We start from the raw sequence: 12708 nt of genomic DNA on the forward strand, positions 1-12708 counted from the left end.
TTGTTGGTCTGGAAGCCAGGAGTTCTTTGCTTCCAAACACCTTCTAACTAATGGACATTATTTGTCCTCTTGAGAGCTAGAGGCAGAACTCAGGAATCCTGGCTCAGAGAGACAGAAGTCCTTTGAGGATTGCATTTCACATTACAATTTTAGTGGTGCAGCTTACAGATCCAAACTGAGTATCTGATAAAACCCTAACCTCTGAAAAGCTTGGAGGTCTTTTTTTTGGGGGGGGGGGGTCCTCATATGTTCCTCTATGGGGCTGTAATGCAAGGAGCTGCCTAGCCTTCCCTCCTTTAACTTGTTTTAAAGAATGCATGGATGAAATAGGCCAAGGAGGACGGGTTGTAAATTACTTGTCTTTCCCCCCTTAATTAGGAAGAAAGAGAGCTTATCAATCCTAGTATACTAGGTGTGCAGAGATCATCTATTTAGTCCCCTTGCATAAAACAGTACGGCTATCTGATATGGTCTGTGGTGCAGAGGGATGTAAAGTGATGGATGGGTTCACTAGTGAATGACAGCGAGTCAGGGGGAAGGGGAGCTGCCTAGCCTAAATGTTAATGACAAGGTCTGTTAAAGATCCCTGTAGTGTTTTCTGGTGTGACTCATCAGACAAGAACAGCTTAATGTGGAGCAGTTGGATTTTGTAGTGCTGCAAGGTGTCCCTTGTGTTAGCTATTTATCTCTGTCTAGTCCGTAGTTCTCAAACTTTGTCATAGTGAGTCTCTTTCAAGTCAAAATAAAAAGCGTTCAAGACTCACTAAGTGGCCGCCTCAAAGGTTTTATTTTTATTGGCACCGGTCTCAAGCCGTAGCTCTTAAAACTGTGCCAGTGTCACTTCACAGTGGCTGGATGCACATGTCACTTTCATGTTTGTGACACCTGTATCCTCCCTCACACACAACATTCCCCCCCCCCCCCGTTTCTGCACCTTTCCAAAGGCCACATTCCACAAGCCAATAACAGGGCAAAGTTGTTGGCTTTTGTGGGACTTGAGGCCAGGAGATGGTCTATGGCTGGAGTGAAATACAGTACTGTTGAACAAGCTGCCCAGGGGTGTGAAGGAACCTCCAGATCAATGCTGGGAAAAGAGAGGATTTGACCAAGTTGGTCAAAGTGGCTGGCCTGCTAACTTTATCACTCTCTTATCATGACCCTTCATTTCTTTTCCTTCAGAAAGGAAGGTCAATCCTTTTCCTAACTGGGAAGAGGAAGTGTTTGAATCCCCAGGTCAGTAGAGCTCCCCTCCCTATTTCCCGGGGGATCAAAGCTGCCACATGGCCAGGGACCCATTTTATATCATGCCCATACCCATCCAATTCTCCCTGCAAATTGATGGTCATGCTTCAGGGAAACAGCTCGGAACTGAAAAAGTCATCATCATCAAGCCAGGGTGTGGAGCCTGAACCTGTGAGCTCTGGCAGTCATGGTTTGTCAGTAAAAAAAATAACAAAAAAATGTCCAGTAGCACCTTAGAGACCAACTAAGTTTGTTCTGGGTATAAGCTGGGTATCTGAAGAAGTGTGCATGCACACAAAAGCTTATACTCAGAACAAACTTAGTTGGTCTCTAAGGTGCCACTGGACAATTTTTTAATTTTTATTTATTTATTTCGACTGCGTCAGACCAACATAGCTACCTACCTGAATCTAGAATCATGGTTTGTCAGCTTATTCTTTCACTTCCTAAAGCCCTCTATGGTTCTTTCTATCTAGTCTCTATCTATAGATATCCACCTGAGTGGAAAATACAGGGGATGCAACCACCATTCCAGTAACCTAGATGTAGCTCACCTAAATACTGTGCCATGAATTGCAGAGTTTTCTCATTTCTCTCTCAAGGTCAAGCTTTCTATTGCTTTGGTTGGGAAGGAGCAGCATTAGAGTGAATAGGCTGTCTGGAGCCACTCTCTGATTAGCTTCCTCAAAGTGTACTCTTAGGACCAGTTAAGGACAGCAGTGGCTTGGCAAGAGAGAGGAAGTCTCCAGAATGGAAACAGCAATGTTTGCCATAATTCAGTGCATGTGCCCAGAGGCTGCATGTAGAGTTGCCAAAGGGTGAAGGCCTAGTCAGTGGACACCCAGGATGTGCTCATGGAGATGGATCCACATTCCTAATTCTGTAGATGCTTTCAGGAGCATGTGAACTTTGTTCTAAATGGTACTATCTAGCAGACTGCTGAAGCACTCAAGGTGGCTAGTGTTGTCTTATGGATTTGTATGTGTGTAGATGGCATTTGTTTGCTCCTGAATGTGTGTTAAATGCATCTGTGCTATCAAGTGCATGTGTTTAATCACATCTCTCTCTCTTTTTCTGAATGTAGAGCTATCAATATGGCTGTGTTCATGTGGACTTTTCTATGCATTACTTTCGGTTCCTTGGGTGACTGTTACTGCTGTGTGATTTGTGTGTCTCTATGGTTTACATTAAACAAATACACCTCTGGGCTATTTTTATGTACATGCCACCCTCTCTTGCCTACGTATGACGAGCTGAGGACACAGATGGGCAGCTGGATGGGAGCAAAATCCAAGAGATTTCAGATTTCTAATCCTGCCTAACGTCTGCCTGCTCTGAACACCTTGCCTGACAATGTCGCTACAAAGCAGCTTCATGGAGTCTCACAGGTTCGGCTCAGCCCAGCTTCCCATCTGGGTTGGTGGGGTGGGATGGATGACTCCTGGCAGCGGGGAGGAGAAACACACCATTAAAGAATGAAGCGCTGGCGAGGGGGGGACAGCACAAAGCGTTAACTGGTTCCGATCCCTCATGGATGGGGCAGTGTCGACTCAGCCTTCTAAGTCGGGATGGGGGCAACTGTGCTCTGGGGTTGGGGGAGAAGATGTCAGAAACAGAGAAGGAAACAATCAGTAAAAATCCACATCCAAAACCATGGAAACCTGTGGAAAAGAAAAGTATAAGTATATGCCTCCATCCCCAATCTTGGGAAAAAATTCCAAACCAATGCAGGGAAAAAAAAAATCAACAGTGCTTTTAGAACAAACTAAACAGAGAGAAAGAGAGAGAGAGCGAAAGAAAGAAAAAGAGAGAGACATGGGTTGGGTGGAATCAAGCCTGGCTTTTGAGTTTTACTACTTTGAAATTAATTAATTTGCTCAATTCCTAGCGCTAACCTGACAGCTTGTCCCTTGTTAAAACAGGCTCATTGCAGTTGTGAGTCCTGATACTTACATTAGGTATATAACCTCCAGATCTAGCCAAGACATTCAAATTAAAAATACATTGACTGACCCCCACTTCTTTCATGCACCACCCCCATCTTCCCCCAATAACAGACAGATAGTCAATGATCATGACTGCAGCTTTCTTTAAAAAAAAAAAAAAAAAAACCAAAACAGGCAGAAAAGAGGGGAAAGATCCACAAATAAAATCACCCAGGATTGATCAGGAATTTAAAAAGAAAAGAAAGAAAAAGAAACAGTAAGCAAGAAAATTAAAAATTCCCACATCAAAGTGGTTAGTATATTGGTATAATTAATGTATATGTATTCTAGAAAATGTTATTTTCTATGGGTTTATCTGATTCTCACATTATCATGATAGTAGAGCAGAGAAAAAGTTAAGAAAAGAGAAATAGGCCCTTCAAGACATGTCAGAACATTACTTGGAGTTTGGGTGTGTGTGGAATGACTCAATTGAAAAAAATAGCTGGGGGATTCTCTCCAAAGAAGTGCCTAAGCTTAGGGTAAAATTCCCACTAAAAGATGGATCACAAGTGGAATAACTGATGCTCAGTTTTATCCACACATTTGTTTCACTTTGATTTTCAGACAGTAGTAGATAACAAAGGTACCCTGGTTAAAAGTGGCACCACTCAGCATGTACAATTGAATGTTCCTCACATAAAAGTGAGTCCACAAACAATAATGTATTAAATATGGTGAGAGGCTCAAAAGAGGACCCCTGCTCTATTCAATAACTGAGAAAAAAGTGTTTCGTTCTGTGCCTTACATCCTGATCCTGAACAGATAGCTTTGGGAGTGGCGGGAGAGGGGAGCCCCACTGATTGCAGTGTATAGGATCTAAGATGTACATTTCCATTGCAATCTTACAGGCTGCTTAAAGCCAGAATGGCGCCTTGATCAAAATTAAAACAAAGTTCTAAGTATGTAACAATCTCAAAAAATGTGGAGGAAGGCCTGGAAGTATCATTTGAAAGTGCCCAAAATAAAATAATTTTTTAAAAAATTAAAACACACCCTCCCCGTTGTTCTTCTGTACTGTGGCAAATTTTTATATGTAAATCCCATAAAATTTCAAGCATTTATTTTTTAAAAATCAGGAATTGGGATTAGAAAAAAAGAAAAAGAAAAAGAAAGAGAGAAGTTGTGGTTGAGGTAGGCCAAGGTACCCAGTTGGTTGCCATGGAAACACGAAGAAAGGAGCAGAGAGAATCAGTTGAATGATAAAAGACGCAGAGAACGGGTTGGAAAAAGTGTATTTCCCCTGAAGGAAGCAAAACCAGAGAGAGGACCCAGACATTAATGGTGCTTCCACTCCACATGTGAGCAAGGAGAAATGGAAAAGGTTTGGAAGGGCAGTTGTTAGATGGGTTACTTTATATCCTTTATTTTCTGAGTGCTGTTTAGTTATTGGAAGCTTTGTTTCTGGACAGGGAGGGGGATGCCAATTGGAATTAGTGAGACCAAAGAGAGAAGAGGTGGGGAAACCAAGGGGAGGGGAGGTGGGAGGTTAGGAGGAGGAGGATTGAGGAGAAAAGGTAAAGGAAGGTCACATTAAATATGGCCACAGAGAAAAAACAAGGTGCTGGGTTAGGGGTGGGGTCAGTGGTAATGTTGTTGTTTACCTTTCTGTTCCACTTCTACTTTATGCATCGGAAGGGAGAGAAGAAAAATATATTGAAAAAAAAAGGTGCAAGAAGGAAAAAAAAGAGAAAAGAGATTAAATTGCTTTTGTTTCTCCCCGCACCCTAAAGAAACCATTTTTTCTTTCTTTCTTAAACTGTAAATCTCCCGTCCCCTCCCCCCACCAGCCCAACAAACACCAGCCCCTCCCGCTTTGGAATCATTTCAAGGCAGAGAGCGTGTTGGGTTTGGTGGTGGTAGTTGTACTTTTCCATTTCTTTTTTCGTCTGATCAGTTTGAGGTTTACAGTTTTTGGAGGGTTTTTTGTTGTTGTTGTTTTAATTTTGTGCTGGCGACATTGCCCTTCAGAAGAAAAGTCAGAAATCAAAACCAACCAGAAAGGACGACAAAGGAACCAAACACAAAAGGGGTTTGGTTGCTGGCTCAAAGCATTTTGGCAGGGAGGAAGGTGGGGTTGGGGGAAAGGTAGGATCAGGGAGAGCAAGCAGAAAAGGGAGAAAGGTAAAGAGCAAGAGTTTGAAAAGAAAAATATCCCAGAATACCTTTTCCCCCCTAAGAAAGGCTTGACCTATCATGACCATAAATGCATTGCCTATCCAGTTCACTCCCACATCAATCAGCCTATTTATCTATCTGTAAATCCTTCCATGTTTCTATTCCTTTGCTCCAACTCATAATTACTGTGTACTATATTCATAAATACACATATCCTTATCTCACTACCTTCTTTTACCCTAGTAGTTACGTAACTTGCAGCTGTTGATGTCAATGCTGATGTATAAGGTGCTGCCTTAAACAGAGCCAGTCCAACACTGACTAACAGCAGCTCTGCAGGGCCACTTAAGGGAAAAAAGTCAATTCGAGTGCTAAAAACTAGGGACTTCAAGGACTGGACCCCTAGAACTTTATGAATACAGAACAAATCATGAACTCTGACCCCACTGCTATTACATGCAGATTATATCCCCAATTAGATAGCTTTTCAAATCACATCGTCTTCTTCAAAAATAAAATATGCCACTATTTAAGACACTGGAAGTAGTCCTTTCCTTTCTCTCTCTGGGTGTGTCCAGTTATTTATATGGAACAAAATGAGTGTCTTTTCCTTTACTATGCCACTAGTCCTGATCCAAAACCGGTATCTTTACAACTATACAAATACCATGAAGACAAGCAGAGTGGGAGTCAATTTTTCCTGTTTCTTACAGCAATTTCCCCTACATCCCATTCAAATTATTCAACATCTTTATCAACGACTTGGATGATGGACTCAAGGGCATCCTGATCAAATTTGCAGATGACACCAAACTGGGAGGGGTGGCTAACACCCCAGAGGACAGGATCACACTTCAAAACGACCTTGACAGATTAGAGAACTGGGCCAAAACAAACAAGATGAATTTTAATAGGGAGAAATGTAAAGTATTGCACTTGGGCAAAAAAAAATGAGAGGCACAAATACAAGATGGGTGACACCTGGCTTGAGAGCAGTACATGTGAAAAGGATCTAGGAGTCTTGGTTGACCACAAACTTGACATGAGCCAACAGTGTGACGCGGCAGCTAAAAAAGCCAATGCAATTCTGGGCTGCATCAATAGGAGTATTGCATCTAGATCAAGGGAAGTAATAGTGCCACTGTATTCTGCTCTGGTCAGACCTCACCTGGAGTACTGTGTCCAGTTCTGGGCACCACAGTTCAAGAAGGACACTGACAAACTGGAACGTGTCCAGAGGAGGGCAACCAAAATGGTCAAAGGCCTGGAAACGATGCCTTATGAAGAACGGCTAAGGGAGCTGGGCATGTTTAGCCTGGAGAAGAGGAGGTTAAGGGGTGATATGATAGCCATGTTCAAATATAAAAAAGGGTGTCACATAGAGGAGGGAGAAAGGTTGTTTTCTGCTGCTCCAGAGAAGCGGACACGGAGCAATGGTTCCAAACTACAAGAAAAAAGATTCCACCTAAACATTAGGAAGAACTTCCTGACAATAAGAGCTGTTCGACAGTGGAATTTGCTGCCAAGGAGTGTGGTGGAGTCTCCTTCTTTGGAGGTCTTTAAGCAGAGGCTTGACAACCATATGTCAGGAGTGCTCTGATGGTGTTTCCTGCTTGGCAGGGGGTTGGACTCGATGGCCCTTGTGGTCTCTTCCAACTCTATGATTCTATGATTCTAAATCCCAAATAGTGAAATCAGCTAGACTAGGCATAGGCAAACTTGGCCCTCCAGATGTTTTGAAACTACAATTCCCATCATCCCTGACCACTGGTCCTGTTAGCTAGGGGTGATGGGAGTTGCAGTCCCAAAACATCTGTAGGGCCGAGCTTGCCTATGCCTGAACTAGACCATGTTGCAAAGTTTTTGGTCTAGTCAATTTTACCCCTAAAGTATATTGCCCTTTTATTCCTTTTTAACCATAGTCATCTTTTTAACCATTAGTCATCTTTTTTTCATTATTATTATTATTATTATTACTTATTGTTGTGGGTGTTGTTATAGTTATCTTTATTATTTTAGGATACATTTTAAAGTGCTTTCAAAATCTGCAAAGCTGGTTTGACTAGGGACCGTGGTGAAGCACAAAAACTGACGTATACAGCTCTGCAACACTGTCTATAAGTTTTTTAACAGTTAAAATCTGTACATCGCCAGGGAATGGGAAGGTGTTGGGAGTTATCATGTTGATGACCCAAGTCTTCCAACCATCCCACAGTGAAGCAATGCTCTATCCATTGGCAAATCCCCCAGAGCCATAAAAAATCAATCAGGATCCACCAACCTCTGAGGACAGATCATATGGTTCCTCATCATTGCAGACGAGAATACTTGCTGCAAGACGAAACTTCACTAGATAGTGGCTGGATCATGGCAATGGGATAATATCCACTCCACTTCCAGACAATCTCCCTCCCAATTTGGAGGAAAGGGTATGTCCTGCTGTGTGTTAGACTTATGACTATTGGAGACAGTCCCATGGTTGCCATGAAGACCACAAAATCCTGAGCTAGACCCAAGGCATCCTCAGCATGGATGTTATAGGAATTTCCTGGACATAGTCAGGATTTGCCCTTCAAAAATGGCATCTGGGCAGAATTTTCGGAAACCTGTTAAAATGTCAGGGGAAACCCAGTCCGGATTTCCACTTGTTGAAATATGGCAATCTTAATGTTGAAGTCACCAATGACCACATTGGCCAGCCCAGTCAGGGAGGCTGCTGGGCAGCAGGGGAGTGGCAAAATAACACCATCCCTGGTCTGTCTCTTTGGCCCAGCACCAAATTCAGGCCTTTCACAGTTCTGCTCCAAAGAAGAGGGGGGTTTTGGTAATGGAGAATAAACTGCTGAACCACAGCAACCCTCCCATCTCATCACTCCAGTCTAGCTTGGTACTGCACAATTTTGTTGATAAAATTGGAGCAGGCATTCTCCTTCATTATCCATTATAGAGTCCAGGATACCAGTTGTCTCAAGGAGCCCAAGATAGAAGGCAGACTCTACTTTCCTCCACAGACTCTACTTTTCCTCCACAAATTTCCTCAACAAATTGCACTTCTAAGCCTGTATCTTGCTGCAGGGGTAGCCAATACTGTGTCTTCTAGATGCTGTTGAACAACTCTCCTCAGTCCCAGTCAGCATGGCCAATGGTCAGGGATGATGGGAGCTGTAGTCCAACAAATATCTGAAGAGCACCACACTGGCTACATTATTGGAATTCTAGTGGAATTTATAGAAGCAAAAATAAAATATTCCAGGCAGCTCTTAGGAACTTTCCAGGGATCAGACATGATCAGGATTTACGTCATATATGTGACTGGAAGGATCAGGATGCTTTCTATGAGCAAAAATCAAGCTTTGGTGGGACTAGACAGAGCTACTAGAACCGGCCAAAAGTGGTAGAGACTGAGGGATCGACTGATTGATAATTTAAACAGAAGCTCTGCTGATCCCAGTAACTTTGAATGTTCTTCCACAGTCCTCCACATTGTGTCATGGTAATACTATATGAACAAAATTTGGCAGAGGCACAAAAAAGGAGATGTTAGAAACAACATGCCTCCACTCTCTGCAGCAATTGTTACAACACAAACACAAAATAAGAAGCAAAATGAAGGATGTGAAAGCATACTGTTCCCAAACCTGTGCAACTGCAGGCACAACAATCACACTAACCACCAGTGATCTATCGGTTGCCAACACACAACTGGCTCATACTGCAATCCAGATTGTATGGAACAGCTGTGCATTGTTGTGTAGAACGGGTAACATGGGTTTGCTCCAGTAAGCTAGCCTGAGAAGGGGTATAAAAGTATGTCAGATGTAAATATGGCTTTACAGAAATTCATGGAGGATAAATAAATGGCTATTGGCCATCATAACTAAAATAAATCTTCAGGTTCAGTGGTGGTGAGCCACCAAGTACAAATTGCCAGGCAAAGAGCTGTTGCCTTCAAGCCCTTATGGGCATTCTGGTAGCATCTGGCCTAAGTAGAAAACGCTTTAGGATGGTAGGCTAAATGGAACATTGGTCTGGCCTAGACTTAACTAACCTGGCATACTAGCAGAAAGCAGCAGAAGAGATTCTGCTAGTGCATTGAGGCTTCCTTCCTCTCCTGTTTGATGTTTTATTGTATTTTTAATATTTGATTGGAAGCCGCCCAGAGTGGCTGGGGAAGCCCAGCCAGATTGGCAGGTTATAAATAATTTTTTGAATTATTATTATTATTAGTATTAGTATTAGTATTATTATTATCCCTCCACGCTTTCCCCCAATCTGGGGGGTCAGGAGAACCCTCAGAGCACCACATGGGGGGAATAATTTCATCTGGAAAGCATAAGCGCTTGCACTGATGGATGGTCAGAAAAGCACAGTGTTGAATTCCTCCCTATATTCCTTCAGGTCTCTGCTTATGCTCTTATGTAAGAAGATTATAGCGGAGCTCCTGCTGATATGGGAAGGCAAAGAGTTAACAATAGTAGTACAAGTGGGCAGGATTGTTGGAGGCTGATTTAGAAAAGAATCATAGAATCCTAGTTGAAATTTTCCTCAGAATTCATGAAAAAAGCAAATTTTGATAAGATCAGAAAAATTGGCACAGCCCTGGAAGGAAATGGAATGACTGCCCAGTGCACAATAAGAGCATTCCAATAACTTCCTTGTACATTAATACAAATTTTACTGTGTGCACACAGTCCACCAACCAGTCATCAGAGGTAAGCAAAGTAATCAACATCCTTACTATTATTTTGCTATTGATAATTTCCTGTTATGGTTCTTTGATGAGTCCATCTTAGAACATTGAAGAAAACTCAGGAATTTATATGTGGTGTTTTATATTGGAAACTTCAGGGAACACTGCATGGACCCAGATGACTGAAAAAGAGATATAAAGAGGATAGACTATTTGACTCTCATGGTATCCTCAAACTCTGCCTCCCTGATCCTCTTTTGAGGGTGTTTGTGTGTATTCATTATGAAGGGTTAACTTCATCTTCCATTTGCAGGGAAGCAGAGGATTTCTCACACTCAGGGTTACCATTAAATGATACCCAGCAGCTAAGAAATAAAAATGTATTATTTAAAATCCTTAAAATGTTTTAAACAAATTTGTGATTTGAGGATTTTATTCAGTTTCTGAAGGACTTTGTGACTTTGGTGACATCTTAACATTAAAATGAACCGAGACAGAATATTTTTCTTGTCCGGGTCAGTGAGGCCCTGGAAAGTTAGAAAAGGAGTTGATGCCAGGAGTCAGAATAAACATACAAGTGATACTAGATTTGTGCTGACTTGTACATAATTTGGACTGAGTAAAGGAATGAAAAATTAAATAGACAAGCCGTTTTGTGGCTCAGAAGACCAGAACTTCATTTCATGATTTACCAGAGTGTCACCATATAACCATCATTTATGAGCATATGTGGACTTGAGCTCTCCATGTATGTAAAGGAGATAACGGCTCTGGATTGCTTTAGGGGGTATGTATAAAAATGAATCTTTATAAGACTATGATTTATTGAGAAACTGAAGCAAGCAGGGTCATGGATGCCAGACAGGCTTTTTTCTGGACTAATTTGAAAACAGATTGTCCATGTCAGGCCTGTATAACACAAGGGCCTAGGAAACGAGTGGGAAATAAAAGAAAGGTCTGTTTAAAAAGAAAGGAATCCACTGCACTTCAGTTGATGTTTGGCTAGGTTTGTGGTCTCTTAAATCATCTAAGAGAAAATAGGTTTCAGAATCCTAACCTTCTTTAACTGGATGTCCCAGTTAAAGAATGGGGCCTGACCCACCATGCAAACCTAGGATAAGGGTGAAACAAGCTGTGCACAAATTTAATCCAAGCAAAAAGAAAAAAAGGGGGGGACCATTCTACTGCATTTTTAAGCATTCTTCCCCCAAAGGAATGAACAACTCTGGAATTAGCTGCATATGAAGCACACAAATTCATACAAATGAACAAACAGACCAGTCTCCTGTGTGCACGAGAGGCTCTCTTCATTTAGAATTGGGGGGAAACTGAGGTTCACATATGCATCTTGTCTTATGTGAGTTGCAGAATCAGTGATGATGTCCCAGGTAGTTTGCTGGCCCTGTCAGCAAGAGAATTTTCAAGCTAGCTGGGCCCAGAGGCTGCTCTTTGAGAGCCACTTCCCAGGAGGCCATACGCCACCCTGGCTCCCTAGTTGGAAGCGTAGTCAGCAGAGGAGATGGAGGAGAAAGAGTGGGGAGGAAACCAAGGGATAAGAGGGACCACATCCACAAAAGATGATGAATGTAGTCAAGGAAACAGGGCCACAGCAACGTGGGCAGGAACAGCTAGGGCCTCCAATTATGCCAACACTGAAGGTGGGCAGAGGAAAAAATACTGAAGTTTGAATAAATGTTTATCATATAAACAAAGACAAAAACTCTTTAAATAGAGTAGTATTCATTGAGTGCCCATGTATGTTTATGTAGCCACTCTGTAACACTCCCAAGGAAAGAGACTCTATATCTTCCTTTTGAAATTTATTCCAACGCTTAGCTGCTCTACTGCCCTCCTTAGAACCATTCATTTCTGGCCTACCCTCACTGGCAGTAGCAACTGCTATTTGACATCTTGAATTTAAATATTTGAAGACTGTTAAGAATGTTCCATTTAATCTTTTCTTCTTGCGGCTGCTATATGCAGCTCCTTCGCACTTCCTTATAACTCCACTCTTTATTATTCTCCTTGGATGCTGAACAGCTTCTCTTTTTTCCCTCATCTTCCTTTCAAAGTAGCACCCAAAATGGAACACAGATTTCTTGCCGTAGCCTAATCAGTGCCAAACTATACTATGCCTCAGTATGGTTTTGCAGCACTAATGACTTGCTGTTTCCCCCTGGCTGTGCCCAGCGATGTCTATGGGCATCTCTATCTACACCTCTGTATTTAAACCAATTTCAAGCCTGTTCAAACTTCATGGCTTCCAACCAAGAAATCTTCAGAAATGCAGCTCTCCAAAATGATGGGGAGCTTCTAACAAGGCATTCTCAGCAACCTTATAAAGTGATGACATTTCCCAAAGTCGCTGTGAGAGAAGTCATGATGATTAAAACTGTTTAAGAATCTGATCCCAAACTAGTTTGCACTGGGCTAGTCAGCAGCCAACAGTTTCCCCCCTGACAGCTATATGAAAGGTTTTGCACTTTTGTATTGTTTTGGAGACCTGCAAAACCTGCCTGACTAGTGGCACAAGAAATAAGTGCACAACAGAGGAAGCAATAACTGTCTCAAACCAACCTGCCAAAGTCAGTGGTGGACAGTACTGATTGGCATAATTTCACCAAGGCTTCTCCCCCTACCCCTCAGGGATGTTTTGCAATTAAAAACAAAGCA

General features: G+C 42.2%; 1 protein-coding gene across 5 annotated transcripts in view; it reads right to left on the reverse strand.

Moving 5' to 3' along the window:
• Positions 1-12708, reverse strand: part of ADGRL1 (adhesion G protein-coupled receptor L1) — a 129556-nt gene that overhangs the window by 30729 nt on the left and 86119 nt on the right. For 3 of the 5 annotated variants that reach the window (XM_081850278.1, XM_081850275.1, XM_081850279.1), the window contains exon 5: positions 4832-4849. The exons of 1 other annotated variant lie outside the window; for it this stretch is intronic. In XM_081850278.1, coding sequence (XP_081706404.1) covers positions 4832-4849 — 18 coding nt within the window. The remainder of the gene's footprint in view (positions 1-4831; positions 4850-12708) is intronic. One more of the 5 variants, XM_081850276.1, reaches the window with a different exon arrangement.

This window comes from Podarcis erhardii (genome assembly GCF_964252035.2).
Source record: "Podarcis erhardii genome assembly, chromosome: 2".
Classification (NCBI taxonomy): Eukaryota; Metazoa; Chordata; class Lepidosauria; order Squamata; family Lacertidae; genus Podarcis; species Podarcis erhardii.